We start from the raw sequence: 21,279 nt of genomic DNA on the forward strand, positions 1-21,279 counted from the left end.
CGCACTTGCCAAATAATTCGAATCGAACGGAAAGCCTTGGCGTCCAAATCGTGGCCTAAATAAAATATGGGTATACTTCAGAGCCTTTCAAAACAAAGAAAAGCCCAAAATAATATGCATATCTGCAAAAAAAAATAATAAAATTATTACAGAGGCCTGTTTGACCGAAAGTTTCACTGTCACAATTAAGTTTGATGTCAAGAGATCTAAGCGGTTAATTTCCCCGAAACAAGTTCCTACGCACTCCGAAAACTTTCTTCGGCGAATGCAGTAAAAGAACGTACAGAAGAGCACTAAAAAGCTTGCCACTGACATAGATTATACTTCTAGGGTTTGTTTGGTTCGCTTGGCCACGTTCTCAGCGTGGAATCAATGGCTCACCTGGGAAATAGCCGAGGTGCATAATTGGGTTAGCATAGCAGCCTGCATTGGAACCACAAATTACTGGGGCCCCAGCTCTCCCAGGTGCCAGTTAGCTGTTTCTTTTTATTATACCACACCATGTACCATACCATACCATATTATACCGAACCCCCCCATAAACAACGGTTTGCTTGGGCTGGGGCTCTCCTCCTCGCCGAAGGTCAGACTTAATTGGCCCAGGCCTAGGCAACGACATCCCACTAGCAGTCCCGTTTCGCCTGCATTTATAAATAGGCCCCAAGGTCTCTGGGTCTCTGAGTCTTGGGTCTTCAACTCCTCGGCTGCTTGGGTTTCTGCCGGAGTTCGATTTATCGCCTTTTGATTGCTGCATTCCAATTGTGGATCAGGTGGTGCGTGTGGCGCATTCGGGGCTTTGCATTTACAACGTGTTGCTGCTAATTTCGTATGCTCCCCCCGGCGCTGCACATTCGAAACCATAAATCTTGTGGCACTTTTATATGCCTGTGCGTGTGCCACAAAGGTCGAGCCCCAAGTTCGATCCTGGTTAATCAAGAAATATGTATTATTATTGCCTGCACTTCGGGAATCAGTAGCTGGCTGGCTGCCTGCGGTCCTAAAAACCAATAAAAGAATACAATGCAGTCGAATCACAACGCAGTTTATTGGAAAATTAATGGTTCTGGCCTGATAAAGACTTTGGTTAGCCAAGAAAACAAATGACTTAAGGCACGAACTCGAAATGGAAATCAATTCGCCTGATCTGCAACATTTCTTATTTATGATTACCCATCAAAAATGCCCCGAAGCTAAGCCTTAATCCTGACATCTGTTGATACCCGAGAAGTGTGTGAATTCTTCACGGCGAATTTGCTGTCCAATCAAATCAAATCAGAAAAAGAACAAGATTCTTAAGCAGCCGCTTTGTGCGAAACTTTCTAACGAGTTTCAGGCAAACATTTTAATTGAATTGCCCAACAAGCATGATTCTTAAGACCCTTACCATTTTGGCTTATGTCATGTTTTTTCGGGGCCCGTTCCGAGCTGATTACCTCTCCACTTCCCACACGCATTTCGCTTCTATTCTGGGGGCTCACTCCACTTGTAATGGCCAGACACCGTCACACTCAATCAAGCCAATAAACGGCCAATTAATCAAAGTCAGCGGAGTGTTTCTGGATTCTGGCTAGGCGATTCTACATAGGTGTGAAACAGTAGCGTGAAGAAGAAGCCCCTGTCAGCACATACTATACAACATGGTTTTTGGCGAAATAGGCGATATGTTAGGCAAACTAGGTATTTGCCTAGGCAAAAGGGAGGGATACCAGAGATTTCCATCTGCGAAATCCTAGAGTTGGAAGCCTGAATATCAATTGAAGTTGGTTACCCCTGTGTAAGCGTATCTGACTGATCCACGCCCCCAGATAAAAGCCAGGCCAAGGCGCTCGTCTACGTGCTTAAGACTCTGTTTTCTCTTCGGCTCTCTCTTTTTTTTCCAACCAAAAGCCCAATTCTCTTACACCTGAATCGGGCCCTGTTTTCTTGGCCATTTCTTTCGCCTCGTCGTTTGCATCGCTAATGGAAATGGAAATGTTATAAACAGACGCGCTGGGCCCGGCCAGCACTCAGTTCATCTTCAGTCGTCGTCTGGCTCGCTGGCTTTTGGCTCTTGGTTCTTGGTAGGAGGCCCACTTCCAGTCCCTTTTTTATAGTGCGTGATACAAAAAATAAAAACCGCAAAGAACACGGTTCTGAAACAATCGTAAATTGAACGCTTAACAGGATTGGCTTTTAGTGCAACCGTGTGTGTGATTTTAAATCGTGATCATTCAGAGTGCCACTCATACCGTTTCTCGTTTTGCAGTTCAAGGATATTCTGTCAAGGCTGCCAAGAATCCAATAAAATATCTGAAACTATTCCACAGAATTTGTCATAAAAATGCGCTTCCTTGCTGTAAGTAAAAAAAGAAAACTTATTCACTTTTTGGGAATTCGAAACGAAACTAGTTTATACCTGACCGCAATTAATCAGTTATTGCTCTGTGCCGCCGTTGAACTCATTATCTCGTCAACTGGCCCAAGTTCGTGCCTTGAGTCTTTCGTTTCTTTCACTTCTGAATTGAAATGAACTTTCACTAAGCGACATTTTAGGTTCTTGCCGCGATTTTTAGCTTCTTCTGGCCACGGAAATTAGCCTTAATTATGCTCTGTGCCATATGCAAATATTGTTAATGTGCTTAGAATCTTTTTTAGGCATTATAATAATCACAAATCAATTTGAATGCCAAGAACTCTATTAAGACTTTTGTTTAAAAATCGAAAGGTTAGGCTCTCTTTGTGCCAGTTATTATATTCAAGAGAGTTTCAAAAGACTTAATCCCTTTTGAAAAGTAAAAAACTTTTTGATACTCCATCGGAACGTGACAATATTCTAGCCCCACCCTAAGTTAAAAAGTGAGAATGAATCATTTGAATTATGCGAATTATCTCCTGCATTATTCATAATCCCATTAAGAAAAGCACGCCCTTAAAAGTCAAAACTGGCCAGCGCCTGTTTTATAAGGAACAATACCATTCAATTATAACCATAAGCCTCACGAACATTTACAATGAAAAGCCCAAAAAATAATTATGACTCGAAGAACATAAAATTAATATGCCACAAACGTAAGAAAATCATGCGTGGGCTAACAAATGGTAATAAATATCTTCTTTCTCTCGGCCCACTACCCACTATTAAACAATCGAGCACATTTGTGTGGTGTTCTTAAGATATAGGTGCATTGGTTTCTCTACGACTCTTCGAACGTGTTTATAGTGGTTCATAAATTGATTAATTTATGGGTGTATAGACAGGTAAACCACACGTCCCTGCCTTAAAGACCATCAATCGCTGCTCAATTAGCTCCATCCGATTGTCTCTGGATTATCATTTAACCCAAAAGAGAGGCCTGATCGAAAGAAGAGAACCTTTATATCTTGTTTGAGAACATAAAACGCAGCGCTTCAACTTTGCATTCGAGCCATTAACCCAGTTTATTTTTGGACAAGACACACCCGATACCAAGTTTCGTTCTTATAAATAAGGTAATACAGCCACAAAAGAAAGCGGACGGAAATATATCTTAAGACCAAGATCGAGGGATGCAGGAGATCTTGCAAATCAATGACGACGGACCAGGTTCGACAGCCTCTTGGCCGGAATCAGTTCTTTTTTTCGAGCTATGCTTTGGCCCGAAATCGTAACAGACGCCTAGAGGTTCAGGTCAATGACACAACACGAGCCCCGACTTCAGACTCAGACTCCAAATCAGATCCAGCTTTAGCTTTGGCTCTTGGGTCTCAGTTCCTCTCGGCTTAGTGACATTTCGGTGGTGATAGATGGGCGTGCTGGTTAACGGTTGCGTCAATATTGACTTTACTTCGCCAAAGATTTGGAGAGCCGGCGAGAGTGAGTCAAATATTTGCCGATCGTGAGGTTCTTGACAATCGTGTGTATAGGGAAAATCCGCCGAGAAGTACCCGCACATCAGGTGTTCTTTGCCAGCTGGCTCTCACTTTTCGAATCAGCACAAGAAATTATGCAAATTTTCTGGAGGAGTCGAGGGAAAGACTTTCGCGAGGGACTTGACCGCATTCCATTCGTGTACCTCTTGCATCTATTACGACATCGGAATACCATATAAACCATATCTATTGGGCGGAATACAAGATCAATCACTTATTGTCTACTCCCCTTATCTTTCAGCTTTCAACACTGCTCCTGGCCTCTTTGGCCCTCAGCCAGGCCCAACAATCCGGTGGACTGGCGGTCGAGTAAGTACCCTAGTAACTAGTTACCCAGTCCTAAGACCCCCGATTAACAACCAAAAATGCCTGCCAAATGTGACTGTGTCAACGCTAATTGCTCATTCCAAGTAGAAGTTGATGCGCTCGCCTAGATCTTTGTGACTAAACCAGACTTGTGACTAACCCCATAGAACTCATTGCCCCCCCACCCAAAAACACATTCCCCTGCATTAGCCACTAGAAGCTATCTTCACTAAGACAGAGAGAGAGACCACCAAACAACCCCACTTTCGTTTGCAGAATTCAGAAGCAGCGGCTGGTCAAATTTCCCGAGGAGTTTGAGCCCAGTGCGGCGCCTCCGTCCTCGGAAAAGGCGGACGAGGCCAAGCGCATCCTCGAGCAGATAGCCAAGGTCAACGAGGCCTTTGGCTACGTGAAGAAGCAGCCGGAGCAGCCCAAGCTGCCGCCCATCCTCGACTCCAGTCAGTATCTCTTCCCCAAGCCCGCCCATCAGCCCTTCCATGCCCATCAGCACCACTTTGCGGGCAGTAATGGTCAGACCCTACTGGAACCCTCAATTAGGGCGGTGAAACTCACGAGGAACGTGGCAGGGAGTTACAATCTGCCGCCCAGATTGCGTCACGCGGCAGAGAGCTCCTCCAAGGAGGAGAAGCAGAAAACCCAGCTGTACTTCCGACCCAACGAAGTGCAAGTGCCCAAACCCAGTTCGGAACAAGAAGCCCAACAACTGCCCGCCCACTTTGTGATACCCGTGCACCTGTACAAACTCAACAAGGACGAGTATCTCAAGGAGCACGCCTCCCAGGAATACAAGGTCAAGGGATACAAGATCATAGGCGACGTGGACAGCTTCTATGGCAAGGGAAAGGCTGCAAGGAAACAGGGCAAGACCACGCCCAAGTATCATCTGTTCTTCCTGCCCCGCGAACTGGCCCTTAACGAGGATGGTACTCCAAAGAGGGGGAACTCTACGACCATTGGAACCACTACCACCACTACGAAATCTCCTTCTCCAACTTCCGTGAACTTCAAGGAATACCGGTTGGATTCCCGAGAGAAGCCTATACATAAGTCTCAGCCTCAGAAGATTCAGCCCAGTTTGGCACCAGAGTTGATTACCCTGAGCTCTTTGAACAGAAAAAAAGTTAGTTTCACGGCAAAACCCGTGAGGTTGAGTGGAAAGGAAGCTGAACAGCAAATAACCCAGAGTTCTTCATCACTCAACATCAAATCCACATCTGCTCCTGCCCCTCTGAGTTCAACTTTACCGCCATCTGGTGGCCTTCTGCCCAATAGGAATCGCCTGAATCCCTTCCGCATGCCCGGCATGAATATCGCAGAGATGCAGAACCAAACCTCGGTGGCCATCAAGAATGCCTTCCAGAACATATTCAAGCTGCCCTTCCGACCTCCCATGGCGGCTTCAACTGTGGGAGAGGGTCCTGTGATCATGGGCAATGTGCCTGAGAAAAATCAGGCCATCGAATCTGTGGACTACAAGTGGGAGGATGAGAGCGAGGGAGCTGGCGATGGTATGATGTCCGATGATGTGGACACCGTAGAGAACACCGCGGCAGAACTGGACAACAGTGCATCCTCGGAGAAGCACCTGTTCGCCCACAAGACCCATCACCTGATGAACACCATCGGCCAAGTGGCCACCGCCCAGCAGAGCACCCAAAAGCAGGCTCTCCGCGAAGGAGGAATCATCATTCAGCGGCTGAAGGTGCGCAGGGGCGGCATTGCGATCGCAGGTCCAGGAGGCGTGGCCACAGCGGGCAGCGGTGGTACGGCTATTGTGGGTCCCGGAGGCTATGCCCTCACCCATCCACGCAGTCTCACCATCGCAGGTCCCGGGGCCAAGGTGATCTCCATACCGGCGAATGTGGACCTCAAAGATGCCCTGGCACGTACCGATCTGGAGACGAGGAGTTTTCCGAGGGAGGGCAAGATTGTGGCCACGGGACCCACGGTCTACTATGCCCCACCCACGGGCACAACCACGATGGAGGAGGCGGAACAGGGGGCGGGACAGTTTGAGTCTGAGGCTTAATCCTAATAGCCATTAGTTGGCATTTTTAGTTAGGATCTATAGTTGGTATTGTCTAGTGTTTTAATAAATATTCATATTTTGTAAATGTCTGGGCTTTTGCTTTCATCGTATAGACATAGACTGTATATAGTAGTTATAGATTAAACTCCTCCCATTAACCCTCACTTATCCCGCATGATATTAACCCGACACAGTTCTAACCCCTAGAAATGTTGCTGTAAATATTATCAGACTAACCGGCGGCTCTCTCCACCATTTTCCCCTATGCTATCCATTCCTAAACTATCCTAACCCAAGTGCCTACTGGCGCACCACCAACATCGAGGCCTGGCCACCAGGGGCACCCGTCGCACCCATCGAGAAGTCCGGAAAACTGATTGCGGGAACTGTTCCTGCCCAGGAACTCGCACCCTATGGAGCCTATCAGCCGGTACTCCTAAGGGCACCCTACTATGCCGCCTATCAACTTCCGTTGGCATATGTCTTGCAACCCAAACCCACCACTGATCAACCCACCACAGCTGAGATCACAACCACCACGGGCAGACCCGAAAACTTAGCCGATGACAGCTCCAGCGAAATCGAGATCGAGAAGCCAGAAAAGCTCCAGGCTCTACCCACAGAGAAGACACGAACCCTAACCCAAACTGGTGATCTGAAGAGCGATCTGGGTCTTCGCTCGGCGGTTAGCAAAATAAACCCCGACTATGTGATCGAAGAGATCGTTTCGGTGCCCGGCAAGCTAGTGATCTCCACCTCGGGGTCACCACGCTCCTCCAAGCAGCAACTGCAGAAGAAGATTGCCCCACAGAAGCTGAGAAAACAGGTTGCCCCCAAAGTGGAGGCCACCGGAAAGACCAGCACTAGCAACAGCAACTTCCCCCAGATCCCTTTCGGCAACTACTTCCTGCCCTACAGGCCGGAGGAGGCTCAGGCGATCCAGGGACGCAAGCAGGCGGCCCTCATCCTGGAACCCCATTCCAAGGCGGTGGTGGGAAATGGTGGCACTGCCATATCCACGCCCATTTCCAAGGCGTATCTGAAGAGGGGTGTGCCCACCAATGTCTACTTCAATCCGGAATCGGTGGCCATTGCGGGTGTGGGCGGCAAGGCACATGCCACTGCGGATCTGGAACTGGATCTGTTCACGTAAAGAGACTGCAAGGAGGACAACTAATATAGTTATATACTCATTGACATCAACCGATTTACAGTTGGGATTTGTAAATTTGATTAGCTACGAAATCTCTAGGTGCCGATTTCTTAATATCATGAAAACTCTTAACCAGGTGAAATGTTCTAGTTAAATTTGTCAGTTTAAGATATGTCGTCTGTAAGTTAACAGTACATTGAGAAATCGAAATTATGTTTCTGAACATATTAGCTTCATCTTATTTTTTTCTGACGGATAACAAACTTAAACCTTAACATGACATTGAGAAATCGGACTAAGAAATTTAAAGAAAGTTCAACTAAGAAATCGGTTGCTGAAAATGGGCCTTATGATATAATTTAACCAACTGAAGCTGAATGGTAGTTCCTTTTCCCAGCTCTCCCATGTTCCTATGTTAAGAGCAGAGGCCCTCAAAGAAATGTGTCATTTCCTAGAATGTAAATAAAGTAAAACGTAAACTGTACAGCTTTCGCCTTGGGTCATCGAGTAGTCCGCTAATCCCATGTAGATATCCAGATGCTTTTCCAACTCCCCGCTTTCTCCAGGCAACTCACAACACATCCGATCCAATCACACCCAACACACACACTCTCTATAACCTAATATTTAACCCCAAAAAGCAGACACAGATCGCGGGCGGCTCCGCTGGTCTTCGAGGAGCATCCCTACTATGGAGGATTAAGGGGTCAGCTCCTCCAGTTGCGTCCGCAAAGGGACGGCACTTTGGGCAGCTACATCCTGCAGCGCCAGCAGCCGCAGTTGAGGGCTGTGCCCAGGGATTCCGATGACACCATCACCATTTCGGCGGCCAGCATCTCCGCCATTGCCGATGGCAATGGAGCCAGTAGCTCCAGTAGCTCGATCTCGGCCAGCGCCAGTGACTTCAACCGCATCCAGTTGGCCGCCGCTCGACTGGTGGCCATTCAGGAGCTGGCCAAGCGCAAGGGTTCCTTCAGCGAGGAGGACAACAAGGTGTATGCCAGCAGCCTGCTGGAACTGGGCCAGGCTGCCCAGAGTTTGGCCATGCTCCAGCAGACCGGTCAGATCAAGGACTTCAGTGTTCTGCTGCAGCCGGACACGTTTGGCAATCCCCAGCAGCAGCCCTCGAACTTGGGCCTCGAGGCCACCAACAATCCGGCTGACCAGAAGATCGACGAACAGAAGCTGGATGAGGTCACCGAGCAGCAGTTCTCTCCCGACGAGCAGTTCCTGCCGCCCAACAACGAGGATCCCTACGAGGATGTCAACGATAGTGTCTCCGTGATGGCTCCCAAGAAGGATGCCGCCGTGGCTGAGGCCAAGCCAGTGGGTAGGTCTTTGAAAAAATAACTATTTTCAAGAAAAGGGTTTAATAACATAACTGGTTATCCCCTTTCAGGTCTCTCCATTGCCGGCGAAGGTGGAGTGGCCTCCTCTAAACCCAATGCCGTGGCCCTTTCCGGCCGGAATGGTTTGGCCGTAGCCTCGCCCAAGGCCACCGCCATTGCTGGAGTTTCCCCCGAGGAGGCAGCTGCCTTCAGCATTTCCCTGCCCACTCGGAATCAACTGGTGATCAAGAGTCCCAATTTTGCAGCGGAGAAGGCCAGCGAAGATTATGACTACAACGATGTGCCCCTAAACCTGGCCCGCTTCCCTCTGACCCGGGAAACTCCACAGCATCTGATCCCTGTTCGCACCCCCGGAGGCGATTCCCTGGTGGAAAGGTGGCGCACCGCCATCGCCGAGGATTATGCTGCCAGACAGGCGCAGACTAAGATGGCCACGGCTCACCCTACGCCCTTCATCCGCATGGCCCCCAAACGACGTCTCCACTCGGAGTAATGCTAGACTTGGATTTAAATTGGATTTAATGAGATCGTAATGAGATTTATAGTATACGTTGTACAACATATTGTGTGCCAGCTCCCGAATTGCCAATAAAATTTGCCTATTTAATTGAAATGGTTTCCTTTTTTCCTGCAAACAACAATTTGTTTACTCTCATAACAACAAAATACACACTCATCATAGTAGTTGTACTATTCCATAGAACCTTTACCGTTTTTTATAGTAATCTTACTATTTATGTAGTAGTTTCACAATTTGATAGTTGTTTTACTATTTTAAAAGTGGTTTTACTATTTCTTAGTTGTAAAAGTATAATCTAGTAAGTTTAAGCAACAATTTTGATCTGAAAACCACAAAATTCCCATTTATAGATTTTTGTTTTATGAGAAAGTACTATAATTGGTCACTTAAAAAGTAGTAAAGTATTGAGCTTGCATTTCTCTAAAATGAAAATGTATAACTTGTTTTAAAGTCAGTAAATTGTTTTAAAGTGTTACACTGATAAAACATAATGACATAAAATTCTGGAATTATTCCCAAAAGGTCTATGACTGTTTGGGACCGACGTCGTCTTTCTATTTACTAGTAGTTTTACTATTTTATTTTATTTGTACTATTATATATTAGCTATAGTCTTTCTTTTGTCTTTAAAATTTACACCTATGGATCGTTAGGGCTTCCTAATTATTCAGTTCTTGGTGGAACACGTCTACGTTACTGACCAACCCAAGGGGCCAATGAACTGGATGTTTCCATGCGAAAGACCACAAATAGCCGACCAAGATCATATGAAGACTGTGACAGAGAGACAGGGCGACGCATCTAATTGCTGCGGGAAGTGATTACAGTTTATAACGAATCTAAATTTATTTATGCTATTGCGCACGGCGAAAATCTGAGGCGGGATGAATGCAAGCATGTGCAAATCTTGATTAATCTTTTCCGCCAGGGCAGGCAACATGAAAATAAATTATCTAAGGGGGGAATGGGCAGCGGTCTGCGGGAAAGAACGCATTCAATTTGCACCTGAACCAGTTGGCTCCATCTACCATCTCACAGATGCGAGTACCTTTACCCGTCAATGCGGCTTCAATGCGATCGCCCATGCCATGCTTGACTTCTATTACAGACCCGAGAGACTAGGAACTTGGCCGAGACCAAGACCGCATCTACGTTGACCATCTGCCATCTGCAAGCGAACCTGAAACCAGAAAAGCTGGCCAGCTTTGTTGGCTTTTCAGGCTGCTTTTCAGGCTCCTTTTGGCCATCGGACCCGTTTCCCCTTCGCTTTTCCTGCGGGAAGCTGGGCATTTCCAGTTCTATCAGTTCTTCAGCTCTTTGTTCTTGGCATAGGTCAGGGCGAGGGGGTCTGTGGCCGCACATTATAAAAGGCCATGGCCGGGCAGCGTTGGCCACCAGTTTCCTTGAAGTGGTCGCCGTGTTAACACTCAACTCTCAAGAGCCCTGCAGCACTGCCATTGTGTTCAGACAGACTAGTGATAATTTAGATTCTTCTCGAGCGGATTGCGGATCGTGTGGCCCTAATAGAACTCTGCCAAACTACCTGCCTTGACTTGGGAAAGCAGTGAAAGGCCATCAAACCACTAAAAGGTAAGTCTGTCCCCCAATTGGGGCTATTCAATTTACATTTACTCTCGTCTCGGGGTCGAGAAAGTTACGCCTAGGCTTAATTTTGATAGTTAGCTTACTTCGAGCTGGTTTCGCTAAGCTCTTAAATTCCTTTTATGGGGTCGCAAGTGAGCCACGACATTAACCTTCTGAGCTAGAGGGTTAGGTAAGCTATAAAACCGTCGCAAGAAAGTAAAATCATCCGAGATTAAAAGCTGAAACGAAGCTTAAAACTTTCAAAGTAGAAGGGCAAGAGTTAAGAAACATACCAAGGAATTGAATTTAAACATATCGAAAAAAATATAAAAGATAAATAAGTTCAACCCATTGAATTGGCTTCCTGACAATGGAATAGTTACTTCTTTATTTTACGGAAGTTTTAGAATTAATTAATGTTATATACCAAAGCAACAACATACTAGGAGATGCAGTTTTTAATATTAGCTAGTTTTTTTTTAATATTTACGTTACTAACTAATTTAACTATTGTTAAATGTAACTCATAACATTTTTTTGTGTTTAGGAACGTTAATATTTTATTAAAATATTTTACTTAGGCTTCCAAAATTAAAACCTTGTCAAAAGCATTATTTTTAACTTATCATAGTTGTTTATCAAAAAGGTAGGCTACGTAAAAAATAATTTATTTAGGGCTTAGTTATATAATTGCTTATTAGTAACAAAATAAAACAAAATTTAAAAATAATTTCCTATAATAAAAAGAAAGAACTAGGATCGGGGTTTTTATAAAAAACTTTTATTTAATTTTTTTTTTACATACTTTTAAGGACGCTAGGATACAATTTCTAAACATAAATATTTAGTAAGTAATCTTAATTCGCAGGAACTAAGATTATGATTATTGTTTGTGCACCCAATCGAACTTTTCCCAGCTCCAATGAAAATGTTCCTTTCCCACAAACAAAAGACTTACGCAACGAACTTGCCAAGTACTTGGACCACACAAAGAACATTCTTCGAGGGGTGGGGGACGGCAAACTTGACTATCAAGTACCGATTTAAGCCATAAAGCTGCTCCCTGTCATTAGCTAGTATCTACACTAGAAGTGCTCGGCGAAGAAGTTCCATTGGCCTGGCCAATCAATTGCAAACCGGTTGATAGTCCCTCGATCCATGTACGTTCGAGGAGCATCCTGTCCGACCAGCAACATGCAATTATACACGGACACACACAGTCGCGCAGAATAACGTTAAATTTAGAATGGACTTTGGTGTGGCTAAAAATAAACCATCGGCTAGACCCGTTTGCAGCCATCGGGACAAAAAGAGGATAGGTACATATTATAGGGTTAAGCTTCAGCCATCTTGAACCGAACGTCGTGCAATTGCAACTATACAATTAAAACCCTCTTGAAGTTTTGTAAAAAGGAAAATTCTTTTTAAGGGAAGCTATTTTAAGATAATAATTTTCAGAATTCCAAAATAAAAGAGTCAGAGGTTATACCAGGTTAAATTTCAGGGTGATACACAAACGCCTTGAAATTGAAATTCCGTTCTAACCTGTTATAGATTATTTAAAGATTAAACATTAGTACTACTACTACTACTTTAATATTTGTATATTTTATATATTTTTAATTAATGCTATTTAATAGTTAAAACTAGAGGGTTTATTATAGATTATAGCAGCTGTAGGCCTTAAGCTCTTATTATCTTCTTTTTAAAAATCCTGAGAGCCCTTCAATTGATTTTCATCCCCTCCCCCTCTTGCAGAATGTTCCTTCTCGCGGCATTTTGCCTGGCTCTGACGGCGATGGGCGGTCAGGCCAGGCCCCTGGAGCCCACGGCCCAGCACATCGTGATCGTGACCCCGCAGGCGCAGGTTCATCTGGAGCCAGCCCTTCGCTACGTCCACGGACTGTCGCCCCTGGCCCGCGTGTCCTCGCCCCACCACCATGAGGAGACCATCGTTTATGTCCCGGCCGGATCTACTGCCCAGGTGGTGCCAGTGGTGGATGCCGTGGGATCTGGCCGCGCTGGCGGTGCGCCGGAGACCAAGCAGTGGGAGAACACCGGCGAGATTGCCAACCAGATTCAGCAGGTTTCCCAGCAGGGTGTCGAGATCGTGAGCGGTCAGTTGAGCGAGGCGGCGGCATCCGCAGCCTCCGCCGGAGCGGGCTTCTTCCCCTCCCTGTTCCCGCCCAGCGGTTCCAAGAAGGAGGAGCAGCAACTACTGCAGAGTCTGAAGGGCGATAAGATTGAGCTGATCGAAACGCCCGCCAATACGCAGCCTTTGATTGCCACCGAAGCCAGGCACTTCTACAGCATTCCCCAGGTCTATCACACTCCGGTGGTGGATGTGGTCCATGGACCACTCTACACCTGGCCGATTTCCGCCATCCGGGCACGCAGCATCCAGCAGGAACCGGAAGCGGAGTTGACAGCCGCCGAGCCTGCTCTGAAGCAAACCTTGAAGGCTGAGCCGGAACCACAGGCCTTGTTGAAGGAACAGCCCCTGCTGAAAGAGCAGTCCCTGCTGAAGGAGCAGCCACAGCCACTGCTCAAGGAACAGCCCCTGGAGAAGGTGTCTTCGGAGCAGAAGCCCATCATTCCCGATGCCAGTGAGCAGAAGGCTGAATTTGCAGGACGGCTCCTGGAGAGCAATGCCATCAAGCAGGAACTGAAGGGTGCCGAGATTGCCAAGGAGCAGCTAAAGGAGGATTGTGAGTAATAAGGGTTTTCCAGTTTTAAATACCATTCTAACTATGATATCTTCCCACAGCAGCCAAGATCCAACAGCAGGAGGAGCTGATCAAGACCATTCAGGCCGAGCCGCTGATCAAGACCATCCAGCCTGAGCCACTGACCAAGACCCTGCCCGCTGAGGCCATCCAGGCCATCGAGCTGCAGCAGCAGCCGAAGCAGCAGGAGATCCAGCAGATCATTCCGGCGCAGAACGCCGAGATCATCGCCGATGCCATTGTGCCGCAGGCTTAGAGCCCCGGCCGGAACCAGAACTCATCTCTGAATCTCACTCATCCCTTGGGCAGCTTTGGTTCTTCGACTGATTCTCATCGCTGGCCCGGCACAGAAGATGACCGGGCCACGGGGTATACCCACATCCAACATCACCCACCAATCGTACATTTAATTACTAACACAGAACACACGCATCCGCACACATTTTCCATTTTCCAGACATTAATTAACAGAAGCGAAACGAGAAAGAGACATTCATTCATAATTATCATCACGAAACGTTCGTATTCATCATCATCATTACATATTCATTAACCATAACATTGAAAACGTAAAACAGAACAATAAAAAAGTGAATGTAAAATGTAGAAAGGAGGGAGTGGAAGTTCTAGATGGCTGGGGACATAAATATGGGAAAATTAAGCTTCTTTATGAATGTGGAAAAGATCATTAAGAAAGAGATCTGTAACTATTAGAGTTACCTTTGATTAAACATATAATATTTCAATTTGATAATATTTCAATCATAATTTTTTCCAGCCTTAAAGTTATAGAAAATGTCTGTTACCGACTTTAAGTTTCATGTGAAATCCCTTGACATGTTTTCACATTTACAAAAACATTTTATTGAGGCACCTTTACTCCCGATTACGTAATGATAATGACCCTCAAAATTTGGGGAGCTACTTGCGCAGTCCGGCAAATTCCACGGCAACATAAAAATATTGCAACTATTACACGGTCGGGTAAATAAAATCATAAATCGCCCGATTCACAGCACTGCATACAAAGTAACTCCAAAACGTGCCCCGATATTCACAAACGAGGGTTAAATATATTCAAAAACCTTTTTGAGTACGGCACTTTTATTGACTTACTTAGCTAGGGGAATAAATATGTAATAAATAGAGCGATGACTAATCCGTATCATCTCCCACAGTAATATAGGCATCCTGTTCTCCCACGACTATCAGTTCTTCTTTGTCCTCTGTTCTTAGGGTAGTTACATCCGTAGAATCCTCCGACGGTTCGCTGGTAGTGGGTTCTATACGCTGCAGGGGTTTACTGGTATCCGTATAGCGGTAGACCGAAAAGTAAGTTTGAATGCGTTGAATGATATTCTCCAATATGGGCGGAAACTTGTGCTCCACACCGTCTCCATAGATCTTAAACTCGAATCGGGTTTCGCCATTAGTTTCGGCAATCTTTGAGGGATTGAGCTTGAGGGCCTGAAGAATTCCTCGTAGCATTAGAAGATTTTGCAGGTTGCTGCCACTCTGGTTGGGAGCCCTTCTGAGAATGAGGGAACCATTGGGCTTGAACTCCAGATAACCAAATTTCTCCGTATCCATGGGCAGGGCCTGATTCGATTCAACGCCGTCTTTGATCAGGGTCAGTGGGATAATGGCCGCCTGAAGGGCAGTGGAGATCAGCCCCAGTCCCAGCGTCATATAGATCGTCTGCATCTCGAATGGTGGACGTTCCCAGGAGATCCGCTCTGGCCCTGGCCTGAGGTTGCACTAATTTCGGCTTCGCCTTGGCCAACGAACTTATTCCAATTGCTGCGCTTTTTCTCCACATTTTACCATATTTTTGTACGCATTTTGAGTGTAATTGAGCACTGTTTGTATTTACCTTTGTTCGGTTTGGTTAGGCGCTTGTCTTGGCACATGGCCAATAAGCCCAAACCCAACTTTGAGACGTGCCCTGAGCACTCGCTGCGCTTTGGTTTTGAGCTGTTTCAGCTGTTTGAGTTACTTATTTGCATTTATTTGTCAATTTTCTGTTATATTATTCTTCGACTGGCCCCGAAAACGATGTGTATTGCCAATATCGACTGGGTTATCGTGCAGTGAAAGTGTTATATTCCCTGAAAAGAGATGAGAAGGGTTCACACTCACTGCTTATATACAACATGTTTGCGAAGAGAAAAAATGTCATTTTATAGGGGTCCAAGAAATACTTAAGCATTTTAGATGTAAGGATAAGTAAACATAAATAATGTGTGTCAGCATTGTTTATTCAGCAAGTCTTCTTCCAAAGGGTTTTCGTACAAAGGTAATATTCAGGATTAATAAAAGTCATAAAAAATGTGATCTAAAATTAACACAAAATTTATCAGAAACTATTTATTTACAATAGTTAAGCGATATTTTAATTGTGTAAAATTAAAAGTAGGGTATAAGTCGGGGTCGATGTGAAGGGCACTTCACCTGTTACTGAAGACCAAAGAAAATGTTAAGGTAATGTTAGTTTAAGCTCCAAAAATTCGGATCATCTTTTTCAACCAGTCTGGCAACACCAACAATAAACGGAATGGTCATACAAAAACCGTTGGCAACATTTAAAAAGTCACAATTTTGCTTTTTTGGAATTTTTTATTTATATATTTATTCTCAGGTTAAAAGGCAATTGAAATATTTGCTCAAATAGTTCTCAGACTCCACTTTTTTTCTACCCATCTTCTTAGCTTTAGACTTTTTCCAAAACCTATTACCAAAACAAACCCAAAGTCATTGATAATTTATTAATTTATTTAGATTGAATTTCATTAAATAGTTAAGGACATTGATATAATGTTGTGTCGCAATTATCATTATTATTTGTGTGTGTGTGTATTTAGTGCTTGAAGTAAGCGGAGTCTCTAACATACGTAGAATGACAAAATATCGAAACGAAAATAATATAAACTAAACAATTAAATTGCTAGGACTTGTGTCTGTGTGCGTGTGTGTTGTTTTTGTTGCTGTTTAATAAACATACAATACATATCAAACATAAATCGAGTGTGGTTTTTAATACAATAGAACTGTTTAGAACTGAAACCCGCGGTTAGGAAACTTTCATCGCATTCGGCTCGGTCGTCGCTTGGTTAAAACTTAAAATAAATAAATAAACATACATTTTTCAATGTGGCAACAATAGTTACAATTGGTTCAGTAATTCATATAGATTTTTTTGGGTTTTTCCATTTTTTTTGTGGTTTGTTTAGTGGTTTTTTGATTTCGATCTGAAATGCAATTACAAATAATAAGTTTCTATACAATCCGATGTGCTGCTCTACTCGTGCGAAGATAAAGCAAAGTTATCATATAGATTTTAGCTAACTCTATCGACTTGAAGTTTTACAAAATTTGATTTGCTTTTGATTTAGTAGGACTCAACGTCTCCTGGCTCAGCTGATTTCTCTCATATCTAATGTAAGTGTAAGGCATTATCTTCTCTTGTATATCGTTTTAATACATGTGTATATACTCCTCCCAATCCTCCTTCTCGTTTTTTTTCACTTGTATCCCTCTGATTTGATCCATAATTTCGTTGAATTTGTTTATGGCTAATTTAAGCTGGCTGCTCCACAGCTCCCTCGTCCCACCCACACCTCCTGACTCGTCGCAGACAGATGGCTTACATCAGCTTCTGCTTGGCACAATCGGGGCACAGAATGTCGGGTCCGTCGGTGATAAAGCCACGACCCACCAGACTGGCCTTGCAGCTGGCACACACGAAGCAGTCGTGGTGCCAGTGGCGATCCTCAAACGAGATGAAGCGTGTGCCGCCAATTCCTGATGGTTAAAATTCAATGAAATCAGATTGGGTTGGTGTACCACTCAGCTATCACACTCACCTGTTATGGGCTTCACACAGGCCGTGCAACGTTTGGCAAACAGCTCGCCAAAGCACTCGGCACAGTAGGGCTTCTCATCGCGGCTGGTGAACCTCTGGCCAGCTAGCGTGATGTTGCAGTGGGTGCACGTGAAGCACTCACGATGCCACGGCTCGTTCTTGTAGGTAACACCTCCCGAGGTGATGACCTAAGGTATAAGAAAAATGTATTATATCATTAGTAAAAAAAGATATTATTAAAAATTTGTATAAAGTAAATGTTAAATTCTAGAATATTTAGTTTAAGTATGTGCATAACTTCTTATTTTCAAGTCTTTTTGCTAATCTTTCTGAAGTTTTTTATAAGTTTCTCACTTTAATTTTAAGTTATGCGACTAAGAGCTTTAATTATTTTATATAAAACAGGCATCCAAATTAGTTGTCCAAACAGTTGTCTAATATATAAATAAAAACAAATGCTGAAGCAGAGTTGATTTATAAGTTACGCTTATAAGGGCCTTATGACACTTGCTTGATTTTAGACTGACCATCTGTATTTATTTTAAAAGGTAATGGGAACCCACAGAAAAAGGGGTATATATGTAGCTTGAATACATTTTATGAGTTTTATATTTAAATATTGTTTACCTGCATGACTTTTTAATATAAATTCAATATTTAAGTATCATTATAAATTTCAGTAAATTATGTATCATAAGGGCTTAGGAACATTTCAAACGACCTCTTCTATGTGGTATTAAACCATTTAAAATCCTAAAACGTAAGGCTTATATTTGTATTCTTCCCACCTTATTGCACTTAATGCAGCGCGTGGCGAACTTCTCCTCGTAGCAGCCGGCGCAGTAGATCTCCTGCTCCCGCGGGATGAAGGACTTGGTCCCGATGGCCGTCTTGCAGACGCAGCAGCAGAAGCAGTTCTCGTGCCATTGCCGGGTTTTGTACTCCATCTTCTTGGTACCTGGAAGTGGGAAAAGAACGGAAGTGGAACAGTTAATACAGGTCGAAATCAATTTCCGCCTTTGCCGAGAGGCCTTGAACCTTGAACTTTGTCAACCCACTAACCCAGCTCCGGGGATCCTATCATTTCAATCTGGGTAAAAACTCAATTTCAGACAGCGACAGATTGAGGGCAGAGTCAATCAGTGGATGGAAGACAATCCGTTTTCAATATGGAAACAAAAGCTTTCCTTCGTTATGTCAGCTAGACATGCAACTTTTCTCTATAGCGGGGGTGCCTGTCACGCCCCCACCCGAATTTTCTTTGGGTCTCAACTTTTTCATAATAATTAATGCAGAAATTACGCAAATTTTTGGCTAGTCCCGAGACAAAAGCGATTCTCCTCATGATATAGGGCCCTTGCCGTATTAGTAGTCCATATAAACCTTTGAGGACTTTGCTCTCTTCTTAATGATTTCGCTTGCTTTTATTTATTGCGTGCTTGAAATGTTTGTGGCCAAAAATAAGCAGACACAAAAGAGTTGAGGCACGTTTTTCCCGCTGCGGAAAAAAAGGTTTGTTAGAACGGGTAATTGAGTGAAAAAGTTGACTCTGTCGTCTAAAAATTATTCTTTAATTCGCGGTTGCCAAGGAAAGTTAGGCCAGTCTCGGGAAAACTTGTTCTGGGAGTTGTGCTAAATTGCCTCAGGAAATTTCCATAAAATGTGTCATTAAATTTCACCAGACTTTAATTAGAAGGATTTACATTTAAAGTGATTTGTGAATTAACTATTATTCAATTACTGTTTAGTGGTCTAGTTCATTAAGTGTCTTTATATACATCATTTTTATGTTTTACTTTGTTATTTAAAGACTTTAAACTTATTTATAAGGTTGACATTTATGGTAATAAACATATTTCCAAAAATGTTGAACATTTAAGTGCCGTGTAAATCAAAGCATTTGCTGTATGATTTCCAGTATTATTATTCAAATGTTATAGGTTGTCTTTTTTATTAAAAATCCAAGCTGATGGACCCTAGATTTATCATGGATTTAATTAGTTGTCTGGCTTGTTTGAGAGACCCCCCCTTAAATGGTGTTCATTACTCATCATCATCCATCGAAGGCGATGACGCTATGGCTCTCGAAACAAGCCAGTGGGCGGTTCCTTTCTTCTGGCCAACTCGAATAGTTTTCGGTCAGTAATATTGATAAATTATGATGTCTCATCCGCCGTTAATTAACATAAGATCGATTTATGAACCGCTTGGATACTGCGGGGTGTTACCTGCTTTGCTGGCACGCGGATCGCCGAGGCGACAATAATCGCCCAGTTGGCAATAGAAGTTCCGGTTCTCCTCCACGGCGGAGGCGTTCGGCAGGAACATGCTGAGCACGGCAATGTCCTCATTGTTATCCTTGGCCTTCTTGATTCGCTCGGCTCCAATGGTTTTGGTCTGCAGATGAAGCCGCGACTTCATCCTCGAACTGAGCACATCCACATCGGTCATGATGATCGAGGGCTACTTTTGTGTATCTTTGGGTTAGTTCACGAAAGGAAAGTGTACCCAGCCAAATGACTTCAGTTTTCACCTTTTTATCCCTCTCCTATCACTTGAATACTTTTCTAATAAGTCACGAAAAATGCAATTTTATTAAGGCGTTCGCTTTAAGTGGGTCAGTTCGAGATCGAAGACCAGCTATAAAACTCATTTAAGATATTCCACACGAACAGCCAAACACTATCTTGAAAAACAATCTCTGGACTTAGGCAGAAAACAAATTTGGCGAAGCCTAGTCTCTCTCTTTTCCATCCATAGATCTTGAGATCTGGTATGATCTCAAGGCGTTGCCTCTATGACATCATTTGCCAAATAACAAGTTTCATTAAACTTAGCGAATGCTTATAAATAAAGTCCCAAGCCAAATTGGTTATAATGGAAATGAAACAACAACGGGCTATCATAAATCATTAAATAATTAACTTTTTGTAAATACAACAAAAGCAAAATTTGTCGAATTTCATGAACAATATATGATTTTTTTTTTGGTCGAAGCTTGCGCACAAATTGAAGCAGGAAATTGTCCAAGCGCACAGGAAGCCCAGATTGGAATAGAACGGATTAGAGTGGAATAATACCTAAAGAAACCCACGCAATTGGGAAGGTGGAATTATATAGGTAAGAAATTTCGGAGAAATACCATTGGTAAGCAATTGGAGTACTCGAATGGGTTGATGATGTAAGATCCAGATTGGAGAGGAAATTAAAGTATGAAATTCTAGCGCTTAACTTGGCTTTAAGCATTTTCTAGCCCAAGGAACAATAATATAAATGTAATAAATCAACAGACTGTTTGAATGTAATTATAACCAAATAGTCATCAAGTTAAATCAGTGATTTTCATGTATAAAAAAAAATACAACAAAATATCTTCAACATCAATCTTTAGTTGTATCCAAAGTTTACAAAAATGTTTTATAAATATTTAGCCATCCATTACCAAAAATTTAAATAATCAGAAATCTTCCACTGCTACTCTTCGTATTAAAACAAAGCTTTAGCTAATATTTAATTTGACAAAGGGGTGTGAAAAGTATAGTTAAACAGAGCTAAAAGTTTGAGTATATACGCATGTTATTCCACTGAACAAGTACTAAAATGACTTCCAATCACAATCTAGTTCAAACTCATTTTACAAACTCGATTGACCCCATAGCTGGTCCCATCAATATTGCGTTACCAACTCTTAACCACAGCACTAATATGGTTTTCCTCAACCTTTTTTGCGGCTAAATGGTGTGGCATAAACAACGTTTATTTATAGCGACCAGCGTCTAACATAATTATAACTAATTGTGATGGGCTGTCAGCTTCGCACAGTCCAAAGGCATCGCCCACC

The 21,279-nt window shown here is 43.6% G+C and overlaps 4 protein-coding genes across 16 annotated transcripts in view; 2 read left to right on the forward strand and 2 right to left on the reverse strand.

The window, feature by feature from the left end:
* The first annotated feature begins 1,993 nt into the window (after positions 1 to 1,993).
* Positions 1,994 to 9,359, forward strand: LOC108006878 (uncharacterized). Of its 6 annotated transcripts, none has more exons than XM_036816145.3 (5): positions 1,994 to 2,060; positions 2,246 to 2,335; positions 4,130 to 4,197; positions 8,039 to 8,727; positions 8,797 to 9,359. In XM_036816145.3, exons 2-5 carry the CDS (start codon positions 2,321 to 2,323, stop codon positions 9,237 to 9,239), a joined length of 1,215 nt encoding a protein of 404 aa, XP_036672040.3. In that variant the 5' UTR covers positions 1,994 to 2,060; positions 2,246 to 2,320; the 3' UTR covers positions 9,240 to 9,359. The 6 variants fall into 6 exon arrangements, with proteins under 6 accessions (XP_036672040.3, XP_036672041.3, XP_016925946.3 ...); XM_036816146.3 differs by having other exon boundaries at positions 8,042 to 8,727; XM_017070457.4 differs by lacking the exons at positions 8,039 to 8,727; positions 8,797 to 9,359 and adding an exon at positions 6,542 to 8,029.
* A 1,282-nt stretch (positions 9,360 to 10,641) lies between these two features.
* On the forward strand, positions 10,642 to 14,186 carry LOC108006848 (zinc finger protein 853). Its single transcript, XM_070996809.1, has 3 exons — positions 10,642 to 10,856; positions 12,609 to 13,563; positions 13,617 to 14,186. Exons 2-3 carry the CDS (start codon positions 12,610 to 12,612, stop codon positions 13,830 to 13,832), a joined length of 1,170 nt encoding a protein of 389 aa, XP_070852910.1. The 5' UTR covers positions 10,642 to 10,856; position 12,609; the 3' UTR covers positions 13,833 to 14,186.
* A 476-nt stretch (positions 14,187 to 14,662) lies between these two features.
* LOC108014037 (uncharacterized) lies at positions 14,663 to 15,642 on the reverse strand. The gene has a single exon (XM_017080054.4). The coding sequence runs from the start codon at positions 15,278 to 15,280 to the stop codon at positions 14,732 to 14,734; it is 549 nt and encodes a 182-aa protein (XP_016935543.4). The 5' UTR covers positions 15,281 to 15,642; the 3' UTR covers positions 14,663 to 14,731.
* Positions 15,643 to 16,330: 688 nt separating this feature from the next.
* The window catches only part of Lmpt (four and a half LIM domains protein limpet), a 61,010-nt gene continuing 56,061 nt past the window's right edge, over positions 16,331 to 21,279 (reverse strand). For 6 of the 8 annotated variants that reach the window (XM_036816014.3, XM_036816015.3, XM_036816016.3 and 3 more), the window contains 3 exons: positions 18,227 to 18,396; positions 17,440 to 17,626; positions 16,331 to 17,377 (listed from right to left, as the gene is read on the reverse strand). In XM_036816014.3, coding sequence (XP_036671909.2) covers positions 17,220 to 17,377; positions 17,440 to 17,626; positions 18,227 to 18,396 — 515 coding nt within the window. In that variant the 3' untranslated portion in view covers positions 16,331 to 17,219. Of the gene's footprint in view, positions 17,378 to 17,439; positions 17,627 to 18,226; positions 18,397 to 19,666; positions 19,905 to 21,279 lie in introns of all 8 variants that reach the window. The other 2 variants (XM_036816019.3, XM_036816020.3) reach the window with 2 other exon arrangements.

The sequence above is a fragment of the Drosophila suzukii genome, chromosome 3 (genome assembly GCF_043229965.1).
Source record: "Drosophila suzukii chromosome 3, CBGP_Dsuzu_IsoJpt1.0, whole genome shotgun sequence".
NCBI classification, from domain to species: Eukaryota; Metazoa; Arthropoda; class Insecta; order Diptera; family Drosophilidae; genus Drosophila; species Drosophila suzukii.

Bases quoted from the DNA above. Each gene is read 5' to 3' on its own strand.
- LOC108006848 (XM_070996809.1), top strand. From the start codon at position 12,610: ATGTTCCTTCTCGCGGCATTTTGCCTGGCTCTGACGGCGATGGGCGGT. The intron at 13,564-13,616 runs TAATAAGGGTTT...TATCTTCCCACA, and splicing joins AGCTAAAGGAGGATTGTGAG to GCAGCCAAGATCCAACAGCA.
- LOC108006878 (XM_017070460.4), top strand. The intron at 4,198-4,470 runs GTAAGTACCCTA...TTTCGTTTGCAG, and splicing joins TCCGGTGGACTGGCGGTCGA to AATTCAGAAGCAGCGGCTGG.
- LOC108014037 (XM_017080054.4), bottom strand. From the start codon at position 15,280: ATGCAGACGATCTATATGACGCTGGGACTGGGGCTGATCTCCACTGCC.